This window comes from Tetrao urogallus (assembly GCF_951394365.1).
Source record: "Tetrao urogallus genome assembly, chromosome: 21".
NCBI lineage: Eukaryota > Metazoa > Chordata > Aves > Galliformes > Phasianidae > Tetrao > Tetrao urogallus.
The window spans coordinates 6,351,246-6,371,664 of record NC_136834.1 but is presented as its reverse complement, the minus strand read 5'-3'; the positions used below and the strand labels follow the sequence as shown (position 1 = coordinate 6,371,664).

General features: G+C 46.3%; 1 protein-coding gene across 1 annotated transcript; it reads left to right on the top strand.

Moving 5' to 3' along the window:
• Positions 1 to 4,436: 4,436 nt before the first annotated feature.
• Positions 4,437 to 19,467, top strand: DNAJC11 (DnaJ heat shock protein family (Hsp40) member C11; the record flags this gene model as incomplete). The annotated part of the gene is made up of 16 exons (XM_079545436.1): positions 4,437 to 4,508; positions 7,510 to 7,639; positions 8,008 to 8,081; positions 8,935 to 9,036; positions 13,371 to 13,499; positions 14,203 to 14,325; positions 14,949 to 15,022; positions 15,267 to 15,456; positions 15,539 to 15,624; positions 16,044 to 16,160; positions 16,845 to 17,000; positions 17,280 to 17,349; positions 17,463 to 17,520; positions 18,177 to 18,319; positions 18,730 to 18,859; positions 19,442 to 19,467. 16 exons carry the CDS (start codon positions 4,437 to 4,439, stop codon positions 19,465 to 19,467), a joined length of 1,680 nt encoding a protein of 559 aa, XP_079401562.1.
• Between the last annotated feature and the right edge of the window lie 952 nt (positions 19,468 to 20,419).

The following is a 20,419-nucleotide window of genomic DNA, read 5'->3' as shown; positions in this document are numbered from 1 at the left end:
TAGGTTACATTTCCCAAACAGCACAGGGCAAACTACTACATTGGCACTAAAGGAATTGAAGTAGCTGTTGTTCCTCCATAGCAAGGACTTCAGCACATCCTATAGCATCCAGAGCTACTTACTGACAAAAACGGGAAAGCATTTCCACTAAATTGAGGCAAAAATAAACCATAATATTGAGCCCAATTAATATTTTCATTGGCACAGCAGAAATTAACTTCTCATACAGCTATTCTGCTAGAGATAAGTTGGAGACTCATTTTGGAGATGGAAGAGCTGGTAGGGAATACAAACTCCTACTTCCAGCTACGACCACAGCTCAAAACACAAAGAGCTATTAGTGGAAAATGGTTTCTTTAAGTCATTCCTATACATTTCCTACTACTGAAGATTTTCTTGTTCCCTGCCAGTTCCTTCCACCACTTTTGCTGCCATTGGTGAAATATAACCAAGGCCTTTCTACTCCATGGCTCTGTGCAGGTGTGATTAAATCCACTTCCCAAAGCCTAAGTGGACTATCATGCCTCGGTTATAATTTCTCAGAACCAAAGTGCCAATAAGGGATTCCTTGGGAGCACCTCACCAATATGAACACAAAACACAGCAAAAACAATCAGAGTAGCAGCAAGCAATTCACTCTTTGTGGAGGCAACTTGCTTGCAAGACATTTCAATCATTTTAACCACGTGTATCTGCCCAGGCTTAGGTCAGAAGTCAGAACAGCCAATTACTGCATGGTCACCTGAGGAGAACAGCGCCGGATGCAAATTAACTGGTCAAGTTAATCTCATTTCTTTTTTGTTCTCATCACAAAATACTGCAGCAAACAACCCAGGATGAGCAATTTGACAGTGTCACCTGCAGGGTAGGATGAAACAGTTGCTGGATCTGCAAGAACGTACATGCAAGGGCACACGTGTGAGTGGTGGGAACTTGTAGGTATGGAACAGCAGTAGCTTTGGGGAAAACCTGGCTCAGAAAAATAGGTCAAGAGTGAGGTGTCACTAAAACTTCATGCAAAATTGAGGAGGTGGGAACTCAAAACTCAGCTATGGTTGGAGGGAATGTGTCATGTGCCTCATGAGGGAATGTAACATAAGTCCTACAGGCTCCAAAATGCACTCAATTAGCTGTTTCTTTTACCTTTTTGTTCTACCCAGCATTTCTTCAAGAGCACTGTCATCTCTGGCTTTGGCATCCTACTCATCATCTATGAATTCATGTTGCCGTTTCCTTCCTGAAAGGAAAAAGTCCCATAGTCAGTCACCTGCTACACAGAGGAAAGGACAACTTTGTCAGTATCTTTGCCACTGTTAGAGTCTGAAGACCATTGCTCCTCGAGCAGACAGGACTGCAAGTTGTGTTCTCTTCTAACATCGTTTACCCTAGATTCTCTGAGCAGCCTGTGCTGACTCTAGAAACTTACCCCAGTTTTACCTGTAAGCAGCTGAAAAGCAGCCAGACGCCTGGAAAGAAGGAGCAGGACAATGACTCACCCAGACTAAAGAACTCCCAGCAACAAAAGAGGTTTGTGTCAAGCAAATGGCTTTGTTTTATTTTATAGCATTCTGAAAGTGTTAGTCTATAAGAAGCAGAATTAATACAACACAAAACACACAATGTTAGGAAAGTCTCCTTTCCAAATCACATGAGCCAAATTAAAAATAAAACTAGACAATTGTACAAAGAGGAGACAAAAAAATCAATTTTCTCAAAGAGATAACATGAGGGACTCCCATAGGGGTTGGCAAATTCTGGAAGAGAGAAAGAGATTATATTTTATGGGAAGAGATTCAATAACCATTCTTTTCCCATAAAGCTAGTGATGGAGGATTGTCACTGCTCCATAGACACACTGTGCACATTTCAGGACAACGGTAACAGAAAATCAATAGCATCTTTTATATGTGAGAAGACATTATCTCTATGGACTCCTAATACTAACAAATTGGGCCATGGAAGACCTGTACTAAAATGCAGCAGTCGCCGTTGATCTGGCGGCAGGAGAGGGGCAGCACTCTGTCCTACATCGGCGGACGTTTTGTTTTGTGTTGTTTGCTTTCAAAGCAATAACTCAGTTCAAAGCTTCACCTTTCACTGAAGCCAAAGAGCCCCCAGATGACACTGCATTAAAGTCTAACTAAGTTGGACCCCGGCTCTGTTGCTCAAAAGCCCCATCAGCATACATCTCCTCTCCTCATTGGCTGTAATCATTAGGAGGGAGGAACTTAATCAGGTGGTAACTTGACAGCATTGACAAGCTCAGCTAAATTGATGGCATCTTCTGCTTTTCCCCTCCACTGATCCAAGATAGACCCCAAATTAATATCAGCAAAAACGCTGTGTGGGGGCAGACTTCCAGGGATGACTGCGTGATTCCAGCAAGCTGCCAAACAAGGCCCAGCACTCACTGGCCACTCTCACCAGACTGAGGAAGATGGGCAGCACTGAGCCCACCAACACCTGACCCTACTTTGGGAACTCTCACTTCAAGCTAAGCACAGTGATGCTCAGTGTAACGCTATAATAGGAGGGAAAGCACTGCAATAATAGCAGGGTAGCAAAGTCTCTGGCTACAGCAAATGAGAACAAGCCCAAATGCAGTAATGAAGGAAAAGAGCTGCTTACCTTTGGAAGGCCTCAGCTACGCAAGCATCTCCAGAGAGATCCCCTCACCTCCACAGCCAACCCTTACATGAGGGCTGGGAAGGGGAGGATCCTGGCTCCAGCCCTTCCATCGCTCAGAACATTGCATGCACCTGAGCTCTCCTGAGCTGGCCCTGCCTTCCCTCCAGGTGCTCCATCACTGCTTCAGGCTGTGACTTAGCATTGCCACTACACTTAGTGGCATCCCTTTCTCAGTGCAGGCTCTGAACAGAGCACATGCTTTATAAGCAGAAAAGAAACAAAGACATTACAGCTTAGGGAAAAAATAATAATGAGAGTTTCTTTGATTTGAATGGTCCAGACTAAAAAGAGCAGTTCTGTGTGAGGGGGAAACGTGCCCTTAGGTTGTGACCTAAGAAGAAACCAGTGAGGCTGCTCACAGCTTCCAACAGCAGCGCACCAGGCAGAAGCTGCAGCCACCTGAGAACACAGGAGCTGCTAAACCCCACATCTTACTCTTCGCATCTGCAGCTCTCATCACAAAGGCTGCACCCCACAGAGCACCACGATGCCTTCCTGGGCACCGCCAGCGTCCTGCAGAGCAGTGTGGACAAGAGACTCCACACCCAGAGCCAGAATTCGGCAACTCGGAAAAGCTCAATAAATACCTTTTTTCCCCTTCCAAAGTAACCTTTGTATCCTTTTCCTACAGCAGTTACTTTCCCTCCATTTACCTTAATGTTCTAAAGAGAAGTCTCCAGATGCTTAGAAAGCACAGTTCATATTAAGCTCACTAAAGTCTTATTGCTCTCTTCCCATGCTTCCCTGCCAAGATGTGACATCTGTGGACCGTTCCCAGAAATTGCCCCTGAATCATCCGTGATGCACACAAAGCAACGGCAGAGCTGGCAGCGGGCAGCAGCGTCGTTCAGGAACACGTCAGGTCGGCCCAGCAAGGGCAAGGATTCCCAGTCACGCTGCCGCCGATATCCCTACGAGCCACGCCGTTCCCACGCGGCATTCGAAACAGCGTAGCACGGACCGGACCCGAACCGCCCGGCTACAGACCGGGGCAATTCGCATCCCGGGAACCGGAGCGGTCCCTGCATCTTCAGTCTTTGAAACCACGTGGGAAAAACGCTTCCAACAGGCGGGCAGCCGACCCGCCTCCGTGCCGAGCCTACACGGGAACGGAACGCGATTCGACCCGGGCCAGCCGCAGTTCAGGAAGGAAAAGCAGACCCAGTTTCCCGTCAGAGCACGGCGGGGCTACGAGGGGCGCCCCGGAGCTCCGTCCGAGCACAGAAGCGCTGCGGGACCACGCAGCTCCCGCACGGAGCGGCACCGCCCCCCTCCCCGCGCGGAACGCAGCGCCCGGCCGCGGGTCGCGCCGCCGCCGAACTGCTCCGCCGCTCCCCGTCGGTGCTCGAGCCCGGGCCCGGCCCCGCCGAGAGCGGACGCCGCGCCCCGCCAACCCGCGGCCGCCAACGGACGGCACCTCGCCGGATCCCGGAGCGCCGCTCCCGCCTCGCGGCGCACCCCGGAGCGGAGACCGAACCGCGACGCACGAGGGAACCGCGAGGAGAGAGGCGCCCGGCGGGCACCGGGCCGCGCACCGGGCCGAGCACTCACCGCGGGATCCGCGCCCGCCGCCGCGCGCCGCGCTTCACGGCTCCCGGGGCGGGGCCCGCCCGCGCCTGCGCACTCGGCCCGGCCGGCACGCGGCCCCGCGCGCACGCGCAGTAGTCGGGCTCCTCCGGGCCGCAGGGGGCGCTGTCCGGACGGCGCGGCGCATCGCTCCGCCCGGCGCGGGGTGAGAGGTCGGGAAGATGGCGGCGGCCTTGGGCGAAGAGGCGCCGGACAACGAGGACTACTACGCGCTGCTCAACGTGCGGCGAGAGGTGAGCGCGGAGGCCGGGCCGCGCGGCGTCGCGAGGGAGCCGCGACCCCCCGTGCCCGACCTCGCCTCTGGGGCGGGCCGCGATGCGGCCCGGGCGGCTGAGAGCGACCCCAGCGGGCGGCGGTGATCGGATGGCGGGGCGGGGCGGGGAGCGCGGCCTCGTGCGGGGCTTAGATGGGGGTGGCACCGAGGGGCGTCCGGGGTTCGATGGAGGGGGGATCCTTCGTTTTGGTACAAAAGCAGCCCTCGGAGCCGCTCGCTGTGCTGGCAGCGCCCGGGGCTGAGCGTGAGATGGAGCGGCGAGGTAACGCTGTGCTAAAAGCAGCGCGTTTGAATGGATGGGAGAACCCTGGGGTTCGTGACAGCGTGATTGTAGACCCTCCTCTGTGTGCATGGACCTTCTGTGCCTTTCTTGTTCTTCATTCTGGTTCGAATCAGGGCTGTGTGAACCGTATGTGCTCACATTAAAAAAATAAAAGGCTGTCAGTGCTCTCCGGTTTCCTTTCCGAGGTGCAGCCCCTTGTTAGCCGGCGCGCAGTGCCAGCAATAACTGGTCGAGTTGCAGGAGGTCAGAACGTGTGTGCTGTGCTGAGCTGCAGGCAGGTTCACCACGGCAGTGTGCGCACAATCAGACCACGCTGCTCGGACCCTTCAGCCCTAACAGTTAACATTCAGAGATGAAGAAAGCTTTTATTGAGCTACTGCTGCCTTGAATGGTAGGAGTTTGAGACATAGAAGCAATTTCATTCCTGTGGTTCTGAAAATATTAGTTTGGGAATTGACGTCAGTGCTTCTGGCCATGGGGGTGGCCTTCTGTGTCTTCTTTATGGAAGCCTTTCTTGTTTCTGAAGGAAACAATCTCTGACTGTAACTTTACACAGAGCTTTCCAATATTGTGCAGAAGAGAAAAACGTTCTTTTTTGAAGAGTGTTGTGCAGCTCAGACACGAGCACGGTTAAGAGTCTGTGGGTCATACTGTTACATCAGCCAATAGCCTTGTAAATCACACTCCCAAATGCCATCGAGGTGCAGATGCAAAGGTTAAAAGAGTGAGGTAGGAAGCGTGCAGGCGCTGTGACTGCCTGGGGATGAACAGGGAAGGCTTAAAGGTTAACTTGGCCAGACTTTCAGCACTGCAACGGATAACAAAAATTCAAGTTGAGTACAGCAGGGAACTGAAGCCGAGCTAAAAGGATCTTTGAGAGAGTAATTCCAGATGAGGGTAGTTACGTTGTTAATTATCTCCTTGCTAATTAAGTTCTGTAGTGCTGTCCTGCATGGCAGTGGTATGCAACGAGGCAACACTGCTGAATGCTGAGCCAGTTTTGTGTGCTGGGGCGGCTGGGCTCAGCGTAATGGTTAACAACTGAGCTTTGCAGCCATGGTAAGGAGAACAAGCTACTGAGCAACACATCTCCAGTGTGTCTGTATGCTTAATCTTCTATGGATTTCAATCCAGTAAAAACGTGGCAAGTGTGAAACACTAAATTAAGGCATTTAAGCCCAAACAAGGAAGTGACACACATCTTAATTTTGTCTAGAATTTTGGTAATAAAAATGCAACTTACATATGGTTATTACTGACTTATGTATCTCATTGCAATTTGAAATGATGTCAGTATTTCTTCAGTGGTTCCTAAGAGGTTATCTCTCATGAAATATTGAACCGGTGACCCAATCTATTCAGAGATGATGAAAGGCCCAATCTAACCTTGTATTGAACGTGGCATTTACAAAAAATGAAATTGCTCATTTCTATTATGTAATCAATAGCACATTAAACCATTTATCATTAATTTGATTAAGGAATGTCATTTTAGAGCTCTCTCTTCTCAATTTAGTTTAAATTCAATGTCTGAGGAAGCACACAGTAAAAAGAAGGCAGCTGTTCTGTATCTGCCTTGCTGTCCTGGTGGTAGCAAATTCATCAGGTCTACTTCTGCCGTATCACTTCAGAAATGTAACATTAAGTACAAATGCAGAGACATCATCTACTCTAGACTGTCGAGATGGAACAAACCTCTAGCTTTGAGATGCAAAAGAAACTGCACATTCTGCTCACCCTTTGAGGGATAAATAGTGCTGAAATACAAGGAATGAAGTGAGAAAGGGGAGGCTGCCGAGTCTCCCCTGCTCTGAAGGCGATTCTGCCCTGTGATTGTCTCCTGGGAGCGATAAAGGAAGGCGTCCGCTCTGTTATTCCATTGATTCCGAAAGAGCCATCCAAAATCTCTGTCTTTGGAATGAGGCCAGGTGCCACCTAAAATTCTTCATGCTGAAGGACGCGTTTGTTTTGTTGATGCGTTCAGTGACTTACTGTTCTGTTCATCCATCTGTGGCAGCTGAGTGAATTTTTGAGGGAGGTGAAGTGCCTCCTATTCTCACAGCACAGTGGAGCATCCTTGTTGTACAGGAACAGAAGTGCTAGGGAGCGGTGAAGCGATTGCTGTAACATGAAATGCTGGCTCATGGCCTGAAGCAGAGATGAAGCACCTGGTGGGAAGGCAGGGCCAGCCAGGGGAGCCCAGGTGCATGCAGTGTGCCTGAGCAACAGGAAGGGGTGGAGCCAGGATCCTCCCCTTCCCAGCGCTCATTTAAGGGTTGGCTGTGGAGGTGAGAGCATCTCTTGCTGCAGTTTCTTGTGTATGTGAGGCCTTCTGAAGGTAAGCAGCTCTTTTCTTTTGCTTCTGTATTTGTGCTTATTCTTGTTTGCTGTAGCTGAAGACTTTGCCTCCCCATTATTATCATGGTACTTTTCATCCCATTTTAGCGTTGCCTACCTTATAAATAACTTAGAAAGCACAGATTGCATAGCTGAATGCTTTGTTGACTTATATGGCAGCTGTGTCCTACTGTGAAGCGTAGGTCTGTTCTTAAACTTATGTAAGTAATGGGATGTAGTGGCTGTTAGATTTCTCTTTTAAGGCTGATCTTGAAAATGGTCCTTTTTTCTTTTTGTTATCCTTAGTTGTATTTTAATTCATTTGCATTGCTTTTCATAGGCCTCTCAGGAAGAGTTAAAAGCTGCCTACCGCCGGCTGTGCATGCTGTACCACCCAGACAAGCACAGAGACCCAGAGCTGAAGCTGCAGGCTGAGCGGCTGTTTAACCTGGTTCACCAAGCTTATGAAGGTCAGCAGAAGTCTTTAAGTTTGCCAGAACTTCCTAGGGGCTTTTTAGGCAGGGTTTGTCTTTGTGCTCTTTAAAGTACAAATAAATATTGTCACATTGTATTGCTATAATATTGCTGATACTTAGTAGTGCTTTGTTTCCTTTTTCTGTCCTGTAAATCAGAGGAGTGTTGTATTGTAAGTTTGCAATGAAGAAAATATGGAGTCCTGGTTCTTACCTCCTATGTATTATAAGCGGTCTTGTCAATGTCTCCCTTATTTCTCTGTAGAACGAGTTTCCAGAATCTGCCTGAATTCTAAGTAACGCAGTTTTGTTGGCCTGTGATTTAAGAAGACCAAGTTATCATTCTTCTTTGATTGTAATTGCAGTGCTTAGTGATCCACAGACCAGGGCCATCTATGACATATATGGGAGGAGAGGACTGGAGATGGAAGGATGGGAGGTGAGAGAAATTCCGTACTTTATGGCTGGTGGGATTGGTTGAATCCAAGTTTGTCTGAATTTCTTGCTGTATTGAGCTGCACTGACACCTTGAAGGTATAAAATAAAATAAAAAAACAACTTGTCTGCTTGTAGCAGAAATGCAGGACGCAGTCTGCAGCAGTGATGGAGCATGTGGTAGGAAGGTAGGGCCAATCCTACAGAGCTCAGGTACATGCAGTGCACCTGAGTGAGGGGTGGAGCCAGGATCCATTTCAGGGTTGGCTGTGGAGGTGAGGGGTTCTCTTGCTGGAGATCCCTGTGTACCTGAGGCCTTCCAAAGGTAAGCAGCTCTTTCCCCTCATTTCTGTATCTGTGGCTGCATTTGGGCTTCTTCTCATTTGCTGTAGCCAAAGACTTTGCCACCCCACTATTGTTGCAGTAGTCTCCATCCCATTGTAACATTACACTGATAGGAAGTATTCTTGTTTTGTTTCTTTTATTTTCCTCTCCCTACCTCCAGCTCTGGAGCAACATGGTGGGTTTTCAGAGTACTTGCTTTTTGTTGGTGATGTTTTTTACCAGAGAACAAAAAACATGTCATTTAGAGTTCCCTGCTAGGATATTATCATAGCAGGCAACATGTTTGGCTGGGACAAATGCATCAATATCCCCATTTCATCTCATCTTTTTCATCTGAACTAAATCTAAATCCAGTACTTTTTCTGTCCTTAATTAGAGCCATGCCTCTTTAAAGCTCTAACTCCCTGAAATGTGTAGGGAAACAGAGCAGTGGGCGCAGCCTGTTTGAGTGTCAGCAGACCTCTGTTCCATCAGCAGTGAAACAACCAGTATTTCAATTTCTTTTTGAGCAGGTTGTGGAAAGGAAGAGAACTCCAGCTGAAATCAGGGAGGAGTTTGAGCGTTTGCAGAGAGAGAGGGAAGAGAGAAGACTGCAGCAGAGAACTAATCCAAAGGTGAGCAAAGACTTCATGCCAGTCTCAACACTGAATTCTTAAGTGTTTAGGAATGCAAGGGTGATGAGCCTCAATGAAGGGTTATAGTAAATAACTCCTTAGGTATTCATAGTTAATGAGCTGCTCTTTGTGCAGTTTATCTGGAAAATGTAGGGAAAACAACTAAATCTTTGAGATTATTTTTTCCATTTTTTTTTTTTTCTGTTTAAACATCAGAGAGCAAAAGTATCTTTCAATGCTTTTAGGAGAGCATTCCTAACTCTGAAGTTGTTTTGAATTCTATCCAAATATTCCAAATAAAATGTAACTCCTTGCAGTAACCTGACAATTTTTCCCTTTAATATTGCTCTAGTGTCACAGCAATGTGGAGAGAGATTCAGATGCAGCCTTGAAAAGAAAAAATATGAGGCAGTTACTAAACCAGCTGGATAGATAACTGTTCCCTCTCACTACAGAGTGCTTGCAGTGCAGTGAGCAAAATCAGCATGAACAAGATTGGGGTCTTGCCTGCTTCACAGTTAGTCCTGCTTAAAGAAAGCTACATCATGTTCTTAAAAGGATAATCATTGAGCATTCCATCCTCATCTCTATCTGCTTGAGCAGCAATAAATCGACCCTAAATGACCCACCTCGCTGCTTAATCTTGGCTGTTTAGGAATGATCTGTGTTAAGGATGATGTTCTCATTGTAACATGGGGATGGCAGGGAGATGTGGAAATGATGACTGACATCTGTCACCTGCTGTGACTGGAATACTCCAGTAGGTTGCAATGCTAATGGCCTAGCAGGCTCTTGGCTTGATAAATGTGCAGGCAACCTGAGCCTTTGTCAGGATTGCCCCGACTGAGGTTTTGAAGCTTGTTGAGAACCAAGATTTTTCTGATTCATGCAGTGAGCAATACTATCAAAGAGTTGCATTGGCACTCACCTCGTATACTTGCACTTTAGTCTTCCTCTTGTCTGTATCCTTCTCCTTTCTTCTTAAACTGTCAGAAACCATTTTGTGCCTATTTTTTTTGAAACCTCTGTTGGAAGCCTTTTCCTTCCATGCAGGGTAGAAATGCTCCATGGTGGGGAGCCTTAATCTTCCTCTCTCAGCCCCGAGGTAGCTGTGCAGACATCTACATAGGTAAATAAACTTCCTTTGTCTTCAAACAAAACTGTAGTGAGACGCTGAATTTTGTTTGGCTTGCAAATGCTTGGTGGAAGTACAAAGATCCTGCATCCGAAGCACGGGTGGTGGTACTGTTCTGATGTCCTTGAAGAGGTTCTCTGTCGCTGGCTTCATGCCTGGGCCTTTACAGTATTGCAGCATAGCTCGTGTAACCCAACAAAGAGATTGCTGGTTGAGTAATTGCTACTAGAGCTGGTTTGGAAGGTTGCTCTGGTCTTTATAGTCATTATAGTCACTGTGTTTTCATAGGGGACAGAAGTGTGAGTTTAGAACTGAATCAGAAAAATATCCATCTGAGAAGACCTGTAATGTTTTGAGGTATTCCTTGGTACAGACTTTGAATCTGTGCTGGTATTAGAGCAAATTGAGTAATGCAGATCACCAAGCTGTTGTGAGTCGTACAGATATTAGGAACTTATTTGTTCTGAAAGGGTGACTAAGCATAAGGTGATATGTAAATATCTGCTGTTCACGTACTGTATCCAGGAAAGGATTTCTGGGTGCCACAAAACAGGGTAAGTCCAAATGTCTCTACTGGAGATGAGAGTGGTTGTGGTCAGGAGGACACTGGCACAGAGGGTCATGGTTATCTCTATAGTGCTTCACTGTGACTTCTGTTCAGCGCTTTATCTGGGTATTTCACTGTGTCTGTGAGCAGTAAAAAAAGTATCTGTATTGCAAGCATTGGTCTCTGTGTCCTGTGATAAAATTAGCCATCTGGGTGCTTACAGCAACTGCTGATTGGCAGCCTATAGAAATGTCTCTCCAGGCAATGTTCCTGTGGAATTAGGTAGCACAGCTGTGATCACTTCATACATGAACACAAGTTATCTTAAAATCTCAAACATTTTGTCAGTTCTATAAAATGGTTTCAGCGAAGTAAAGCATTTTAACCAGAAATGTTGAGCAATAACCAGATGTAGGCAATTTGGCAGGTTTCAAATTGAGCCTATTATTTGCTTTTAGAGTTTTGTTTTTGTTTTCGAAGCTGTGCGGAAGGGTTGAAAAGTTCATTACTTGATTTGAGAACTGCTTCCCATTTGGAGCAGTGAGTCCCATTATCTTCCTGCTGCCTAAGAAATGCAGATTCCTCAGGGCCCAGCCAGGTTCCGCGTGTCGCTTCCAGAAGGAAGGTGCTCTTCCAGGAAAAAAGAGGAGGAAGGATATATTCTTCTCTGGCACATCTATTAATTTCATCATGAACAACTGTTTCATGTTTGCAGGGATGTTAAATGTAGGTGACTTCAAAAGGTGCTGTTGGATCAGAGTTCTGATGGTCCTGAAGCGCATCACGACCTCCTGCTGCGTGCTGCACGGCTCGGCGCGTTGCTTGCCGTGTGTGCAGCCGACCTCTGAGCACAGCTTTGCAGCCTCTCCCTGCTGCTCTCACTTGGGGAAGGCTTTTCCTTTTTTTCAATGGCCTGAGCAGGTGGCTGACGGGAGGCTGTGCGGAGCAGTGCTCCTCTCTATGATCCGGTGCCGCAGGGGGTGCTGTCGTTCTCTGGGAATATTTTTAACATTGCCATCTGCTGCTTTTCCGGTGCTCGTGCACGAGCCAATTTCCTTGCCAGGACCTATAGGTCTCTGAAGGTGACTTCACCTGTTTGGCAGGAGGGAAAATACCTCGTGGAGTCTGCTGCTCCCTTCACCAAAAGGCGACTGAACAGAAATCCTGCTGCAGAGGGCAGGGGTAGGGGCAGCTGAGGTGCTGCTTTCATCTGAATTGGTTTTGTAGATTTTCATGCATAGATTCAGGTGTTTTCCTTTTGACTTCTCCATTTTCACTGAGAGGAGTGTTTTGCAGTTCATAGTTGTGAAAAAGGAAGTTGCAAGATTTCATTCAAATTCAACGTGGCTACTATTTAGTTTGAGAACCTTTGTTTAAATTACTCTAAATTAGTAATTCAGAGTTGCAGTCTTGCAGAGGTTCTGTGCTGAATGCAGCACCGAGCAAAAAACCTTGTTGTGCAGCTGCTGTGAAAGATCCTGGGCTTGTATATTTCTGAAGTGAACAGCATCAAGAAAAGAGAGGAGTGGTTCTGTTGTGGTGTGCGTTCGCCTGTGTTTAAATGTTTGGTCAGTCAGTCTGCAGTGCAGTGATTGGACTCTCATGGAGTCAGGCTGGCCCTTCTTGCTTTCTTTGGCTCTTCTCAGTGTGCTTTGTAGGCATCTGGAGCAGCAGTGCAGGGTTTGCAGCTTCTGAGGCACTTGGCAGCCTTGCTTTGCTCCACTGTTAGGTTGGCCTTGTCAAGGAACTGCGCAGCAAGGAGAGGCTGCAGCTGAAGGAGTTTTACCTTTGGAGAGCAGGCTCCTTGGACTCCTTGAAGTGGTGTTGGAGGTCATTCCTGAGAAGTAATCTTCTGCATGAATGGTAGTAATTTGCCATTCCTGTTTCTTTAAACAGGAAATAAGTGTAATTGATTTAAAATTCAGCAGCCTTCCAAAAATGTAAAAAAAAAAATAAAGAAAATAAAAATTAGGATTCAGCCCTTATTCCAGAGTTCTGGAAATAATCCCACCTTTCTGTGTTAAAGTATGCTGGTTTTTTGTTGTGCAAGCAATCAGAAAATAAACAGCAGGAATCTTCACAGCAGATACGTGGTTGGCAGTTCGAATCCTATCAAACTCTGCAATCTAAGGTTCAGAATTCTATTAGAATGGAGTGAGCATGGAAAAATTCCTACTTACAACAAATTCTTATTTCAGTCTGTCTGTATTCCGCTGTCAGGATGTTTTTACACCTACCCTGAGTTGCGTTTGTTCAAACTGCCTGTTGTTAATCCTGTGTGCACAGAGGTTCTGTTACTGCAGATGGTTATTGCCCATTTTGAGGTGGTGCTGTGCAGGAGGTCTGTGGGGAATCAGAGCCCCTCGTAGCTGTGTGACCCAGACAGAAAACTGATGGTGCTCTTTTCAAACATCCCCACTCTTGCTAATGTTCCAAGTTGGTTCCTCCTGGGGAAAAAAGTGTTGTAGTGTTTGTTTAAAAAAAAAAAAAAAACAAGCTGTTTAGAATGGAGAATGTAATTGCAGAAGAAGAAAATTCTGAAAAGCAGTCTTTAAACCAGCAATGTATGCGTGAGGGTGCTTTAGCCATGTAGCCTCGGTAAGCTGGGTGTTTGTTAATACCTTGCAATAGCTTGTTTCACTTCATCCTTAGGGAACCATCAGTGTTGGAATAGATGCTACGGACCTCTTTGATCGTTATGATGAAGAATATGAAGATGTGCAAGGGAGCAGCTTTCCCCAGATTGAAATAAACAAAATGCACATATCCCAGTCCATTGAGGTAAGGAGGGCAGGCGCCGTGGCCGGCTTGGTCAGGGTCTGAGAACATGAGGCACTACAGGGCAAGCAGCAGAACCTGGAAACTGCTCAGGTCTCCTCCTTCTTTACAGGAAGATCCATTAACCAGGGCGAGTGGGAGGAGACTGGGTTCCAGCAGGGCTGTGTTGAATGTGTGGCACGCGTTTGTGTGAGCACAGGGCAGAATCTGATGGCTTGTCTGTATGCTGCAATGCTCCCTGCTAGCAGGGAGGCTGAATTGTGATTCAAAGTGGGTATCTAGTGCTCTGTGATTGCAGGACGCTTTGTATATGAAAACATATCATCCAATTTTGAGGACATAGGCAGGAAACAAAGGGCAGATGTTCCCTTTGTTCCAAACAGTTGGAGAAATTGAGTCTACTAGTGAGAATAGAAGGAACTACAGCTCAATATTGGGACTTAGCAGTTCATTAAAGCTGTCACAAGCAGCTGCTGCTGTAAAACTTATTTCACATTTTGCTGTGTTCTCACTACAAAACTTAATATGGGTGTGCCTGCCTCAAACACCTGGGTTAAGTGGATGATAGGAATGCAGCTGTGCTGATACTTGTCTCACGGTGCTCACAGTCTCTGCTGTCATCTGCAGTTTTGGCTGTGTCCTTTTAGAATAGGCGTTATGTATGTGAATCAGGATCGTTTTAGTAGCAGTGTATTCTTTTTCTCAGGCACCACTGACTTCCACAGACACAGCAATACTGTCTGGTAACCTTTCTACCCAGAATGGGAACGGAGGTGGATCAATTAATCTTGCTTTTAGACGAGTGACATCTGCCAAGGGATGGGGAGAGGTAAGAATGCTGGATGTGATGTATTGTACCCAATTTGTTTCAGGCTGCTTGCGTTAGCTATCTAGACTATTTTCTCTTCAGCTTTTTTTCACCCCTGTGTGCTTCCATTTTAGAAGATAGGGATAGCAGTGCTGACATAATTTCTTGAATGCCCTATGAAGAGAGCTCCTGGAGATTTAGGTGGTAGCAGTATTTGTAGAGTGATACTAAAGCAAACACGCTGTGTTGGATAGTAGAATAATACTTGGTACATCCTGTTTCCCAAGTCCAAAGTTTTCCTTCATTTCTTTTCTTCCCATTTTTGGCCATGCATGATGTGCTTGGCTTGTGCTGATAGAATGTTACCTGTTGTTTCTTGGGTCCTTCCCAAAGGCTGTGTTTTCCTATATGTGCCTATTGCCTGTAGGGCTACAGAAACTGCTTTCCTCTGCTCGTGACAGCCTTGCTCAGAGAAACACTTGTTATTCTCAGTGAGAAATTAGCAGAAAGGAGTGGATATTAAAATAAGTGGCGAACTTGATTCAGATATTTTAAGCACTTCTGAATTAAAACAATGCTTGTAAAGTACTCTGTCTCTTGACAAAGCCTATATTCTAACTGCTTATCTCTGTGCATTTCAACAGTTGGAGTTTGGAGCAGGAGACCTTCAGGGGCCTCTCTTTGGTCTGAAGATATTCCGTAATCTTACGCCAAGATGGTAAATAGTCTAAAATTGATGTTTGGTTCCTCAGTGTGGAATATTAACCTTCTTAAATTCATTTTCCTGTTAATTTTAGATTTGTTTTCTGCTCTGCAAAAGGTTTCTCTTCTCTAGCCTTTACGTAATGCTTCAGTGCTAATTGAAATGCATCTATTCCGTTCGTTAGTGTCTTTTATTTTAATACCCCTAGCTTAAGGGAGTCTGCTCTACATCCTGAGGAGGCTTTGCTTGTTTCTTCTAGCTTCATCACTACCAACTGTGCTCTGCAGTTCTCGTCCCGTGGGGTCCGCCCAGGTCTCACCACAGTTCTGGCCCGCAACCTTGACAGGAACACGATGGGGTACCTGCAGTGGCGGTGGGGCCTCCAGTCAGCCATGAACACCAGCGTTGTCCGGGACACGAAAACCAGCCACTTCACTGTGGCGCTGCAGGTGAGATTCCTGTTGCTGTGTGCAGGGGATGTTGGTGCCGTTCTGGGAGGGAGAAGCCTCAGCTTCTGCTGTTGTATTTCAGCTGGGAATCCCCCATTCCTTCATGATGGTCAGTTATCAGCATAAGTTTCAGGATGAGGATCAGACGCGGATAAAAGGCTCTCTAAAGTAAGTGTCAGGTGGGAATTCACACTGCTCAATCTGTTACCTCCTGCTGTTGTAGATTTCTGGGTTCCACATAAATTGAGCGCTTCTGTATTCTTTAGGAACCTGCTTCTCTTTAATTATATCTGTTAATGACTGAAGTGAGCCTCTTGGAGGCTTAGCTTTGTGTGTCTCTCCAGTTAAGTAGAATGTAAAATACATGCTTGTTGCCTCTGTAATCTGTTAACTGGTTTACTAACTGAAAGGGCTGCTCTCATCTTGGAGATGCACCATGAATCTTCTGACAGCCAGCATCTGCCCCACACAAACGTATTTGTTGTGTGTTTTACTTGTTGGGGAATTACATGAAGAGAATTCAGCGATGGGGGGAAAAAAAAATTGAAGTCTTCTGAGTCTTAGCAGTATCTGTTCTCTCATTCTAGGGCAGGGTTCTTTGGGACCATTGTGGAGTATGGAGCAGAGAGGAAGATTTCCAGACACAGCATCCTAGGAGCCACCGTCAGCGTTGGTGTTCCCCAAGGAGTGTCTTTGAAAATCAAGTCAGTTAAAGATCATAACTGTAGAGTGTAGAGGCCAATCATAACTTACATTATTGTATTTCAAAAATTCAGGTGAGGGGGTTCCTATCTTAGAGCAAAGCAGGTATGTTGATATTCCAGTGTAAGGGTTTGCAGCTGCCCTCATCTGTAAGGCAGGTTGTGCCTATTGAAGCAAAACGTGCCTTCTGCTTGTGTTATTCTGAGCCTGAACCACCTCTTACAGGGCTACTGTGTGTATGCATCAAAATACTCTGAAAGTACAGCTTTAAGTTTGGGCTATTATGAGTAAGAGGGTGAAAGAATTCAAAAAATATTAAAGAAATGTATTTAATTGCATTCCATTTGTGAAACGCTGTGCGTGCTCACGTGCTTCAGTTGGTGAATTGCCATCGTTGAGTCAGTGAGGATGCTTTGTTAATATGGCAGTTCCCAGAGATGCCCAACTTCTGAGGCTTCGTGTTCTGTGCTGCACTTCTGAGTTGGTGCCGGCAGAGGGCGGCTGGGATGCAGAAACTGCCGAGATGTTGCTGTCGAGACTTCTCAAAAATTAACGTTCTTCCAAAGTTCACAGTTCTGCTCCTCGTGTTTTTGGGATGACTTAATCATCTCTACCTTGTGTACTTAATCAAGAACGCTGGACTCTGCATTTCTTCTGACCTGTCCTCATGTTCTCACTCCTTCCAGGTTGAACAGGGCTAGTCAGACCTACTTCTTCCCTGTCCACCTAACAGATCAGCTGCTTCCCAGTGCTGTATTCTATGCCACCGTGGGACCCCTGGTTGTCTACTTTGCCATGCACAGGCTAGTCATCAAACCCTACCTCAGGGCACAGAAGGAGAGGTGAGCTGGCAAGGCTGTGTTTGTAGTACAGAGCTGGGAAGTCCTGATGGAGTGCTTCTGGGAGTCTGGTTCAAAGGCTGGGATATCCATGGCATGGTGTTAATGCTGCTGGAAGGCTACGGAAATCCCCTGGAGGGTGGGGAAGAACCTTGAAGCCCAGCTCATTAGAGTGATAACGTGGGACAGTGATAATTGGGGTGAATTAGTGAACGTTTGCCACTTTGGCTGAATCCCATTCGTTGTGTAGACCTGATGTGATTTTTGACTTCTTTATGCCAGAGAGCTGGAGAAGCAAAGGGAAAGTACTGCCAGTGACATCCTTCAGAAAAAGCAAGAGGCAGAAGCTGCAGTAAGTCTTTCTCATAAGTAATCCCTCTTGAAGCTGGTTTTACTTGGCTTATCTCTTTTGGACTCAGTGTCTGACAGTGCTGAATTTTTACTCTATCCCCTGTGTTATTACAGGTTAGGTTGATGCAAGAGTCTGTCCGGAGGATAATTGAAGCAGAGGAAGCCAGAATGGGTAAAGATGATAATGCCATTTATTTGCTCCATAAATGTGGATGGAGGAAGGAGCAATAAAAAGGCTGGGTAGCTGAGGGGGAGAAATGCAAAATGCAGTTGCTTCATTTCTACTCTTAATGAAGCATGGCATAATTGCTGTTGTGCATATATTGGGAAAATTCCATTGTGATTCATCTGGTGTCTGCACTTAGGGACACCAAATATTGTCTTAGGAAAGGCTGCAAGATGATCAGCAGGACGTAGGCAAGTCTGGCTGCTTCTCTGTACAAAAGAGAAATGTGTGTATAGGCATGTGGAGAAAGACTGTGCTCTGCTGATCTCTGATCTGCACAGTTTGCTCTTAGATTATAATGGAAATCTGAGTGTTAATGCTTATGAGCAACAACCATGAGAATCTTCCAAAGTGAGGTGGCATTTGCTTGGCCTGTCACATCAGCGTGATGTCGAAGGCAAGTCATCCTGTCTTAGTGCTGAAATACTGCTAGCAAACACCCAGGTATAAATATTCCTCTGTCTTGAAAAGAGTGGGTTGAGTCAAGGTGGATTCAAGTATCACTGAAAGCAAAAGAAGGTACTGGGGTGGTCTTTTAATCCATGTCTGCCCAGCTGTCAGTGGGAAACAGCTCACTGCATTTGTCATTTCCTGAAATGCAGGTCTGATTGTAGTGAATGCCTGGTATGGGAAGTTTGTGAATGACAACAGCAGGAAGAATGAGAAGGTGAAAGTAATAGATGTGACTGTGCCCTTGCAGTGCTTAGTGAAGGACTCCAAGCTCATCCTTACAGAGGCATCCAAGGTATGTAGCTGGTGTCAGAGCACTACTGAGACACTCGAGTGTGCGATTCAGCGTTCTGAGTCTGCATGCTCTCCTCGCAGGGTGCCAGGTTAATTCACAGATACCACTTTCCATACAAGTATCACAAACCTCTAGGAACTTCTGTTTCTCTGGGCATTTCCAATGTCAAACAGTGCCTCAGTGTTTATGGCGTAGGACGGTGTTACAGATTTTTGGGGCTGTACATCAGAAACTTCCTGGGTTCGGTGTTTTCTGCGTTCTTGGCACTGGGGAAATAACTTCTTAGCTTCTCATCTCATTGGCAACAAAACTTTTTTTGACACCTTATTCTGGTGCTAATGATATTTTAAGAGTCATTGAAGAGTGAAATTCTGTGCGCTGTTTCCCAGCCTGTCCTTCTCTGTTTGAAGGCTGGGTTGCCGGGTTTCTATGACCCCTGTGTGGGTGAGGAGAAGAGTTTGAAAGTGCTTTATCAGTTCCGGGGAGTTCTGCACCAAGTGATGTCAGCTGACAATGAGGCCCTCAGGATACCAAAGCAATGTAAGTAACAAGGACTACTGTGCTTCCTCCTTCAGGAAGAGCTGGGGTTTCTGAAATGGACTGGGGTGGCTACGGTGTGTCTCCAGTCATTGAGGAGCTCAGTTGCAGCAATTGATGCCACCTGACCTTAAATATCCAACCTGAGTTTAAAAGAAAGCAGCTTCCAGCAGTTGCTGTTATCACTACTGGGCAATTCCCAGCACCAGGTAGCCCACTGTGGGCTGATCTGAAGGCAGCTAGAGGCCTGTACCAGGTTTCTTTCCCATCTGCATTTTATCTGTGTCAAGATGTTCACCCTATCGAGGTGATTTTGTGAATTGTCTCCTGATGGGTTTTGCTGCTACCACGTAGCCCTGGGCAGTTGGCCACAGGGTGCAGTCCTGTTAACTCCAGGCCACTTCCACGGCCCAATTGGAGGAGCGTATCCAGTTCACAGATCTGTCATAAGTACAGTGCAGTTGTAAATGAATCCTGTTTAATTACTGGCCAGAATTGTTTCTGTCTGTTCCTGGTGCAGTAGTTTTAAGTTCAAGCAAGGGTGATGAGAGTGGCGTGTATCCATTTACTCTTCTCATTCAACAGCTCACAGAATCGATGCAGATGGCTAAATCTGATGAGAGCTGCACGTCTGTTACAGTACCTGGGTCAGTGGAGACAGCAGAACCTTCCCCCAGATGCTACAAGCTTGAACAAGAGACATTTTTATTTTTATCTGTATAGCAGGTGGTGGCCTACCAGTCACGTTAGGATCAAAAATGAGAGAACCTGCTTCCTGAGGTGGCTTCAAAGCAATACTTCTCAATTGTGGCTCAGTAATCAATAAAGCAATGTGACTCTGAACGTGCAGTACTTTCTGCTGAGGTTGTGTGAGCAGGCTCTGAGCACCACCCATCATGCAGCCAAATCTTTCCTGCAGCAATTTGGCCCAGTCTGTGCATTCTCACATAGCCTTCTGTACTTAGCAAGAAAGAAGACTTGTTCTTACTACTTCATGTACTTACTGAGGTAGGTAACATGCCTTTTTCCACGCCTGAGTGAAAATTCTTTGTGAAGGCCACCTCCTGGGAGTTTTCTGTGTAAATCCTTTCGTTGGAAAGAGGGCAGAAATTGTTTTCCACCCTAATTCTGTATTTGAAATGCACTTGTTAAGAACAAGTATGTTTGGAACGGAGTTCTTTGCTTTTTGTAATGACACGGACCTCTTCCCTATGAATCCATTCAGCTGCTCACTTCAAACACTGCTCTACCAGACAAGGACACTGGGTGTAATTGTCTTATTAATTCATTTTCCTGTCAAGGTGTTCAGGAGACCAGGAAAGCAGAGCGGGGGGGGGAAGGACAGCAATTCATCTTATTTCTAGGAAAAAAAGAGCGTGGTTCATAGGAGTAAAACCAGACCAAAGTGAGGAGAGGCACAAAATGGGGAAAAGAGCTGAAAACCCTGAATTCAGCTGCCACTTCTGCTGCAGCATCAGATGTGAGGTAAACTTGTTGGATTTGTCCTGCATGGAAACCATGCTGGTAATCTACCAGCAGAAAGGGCGGTGCTGTTCCTGTGAC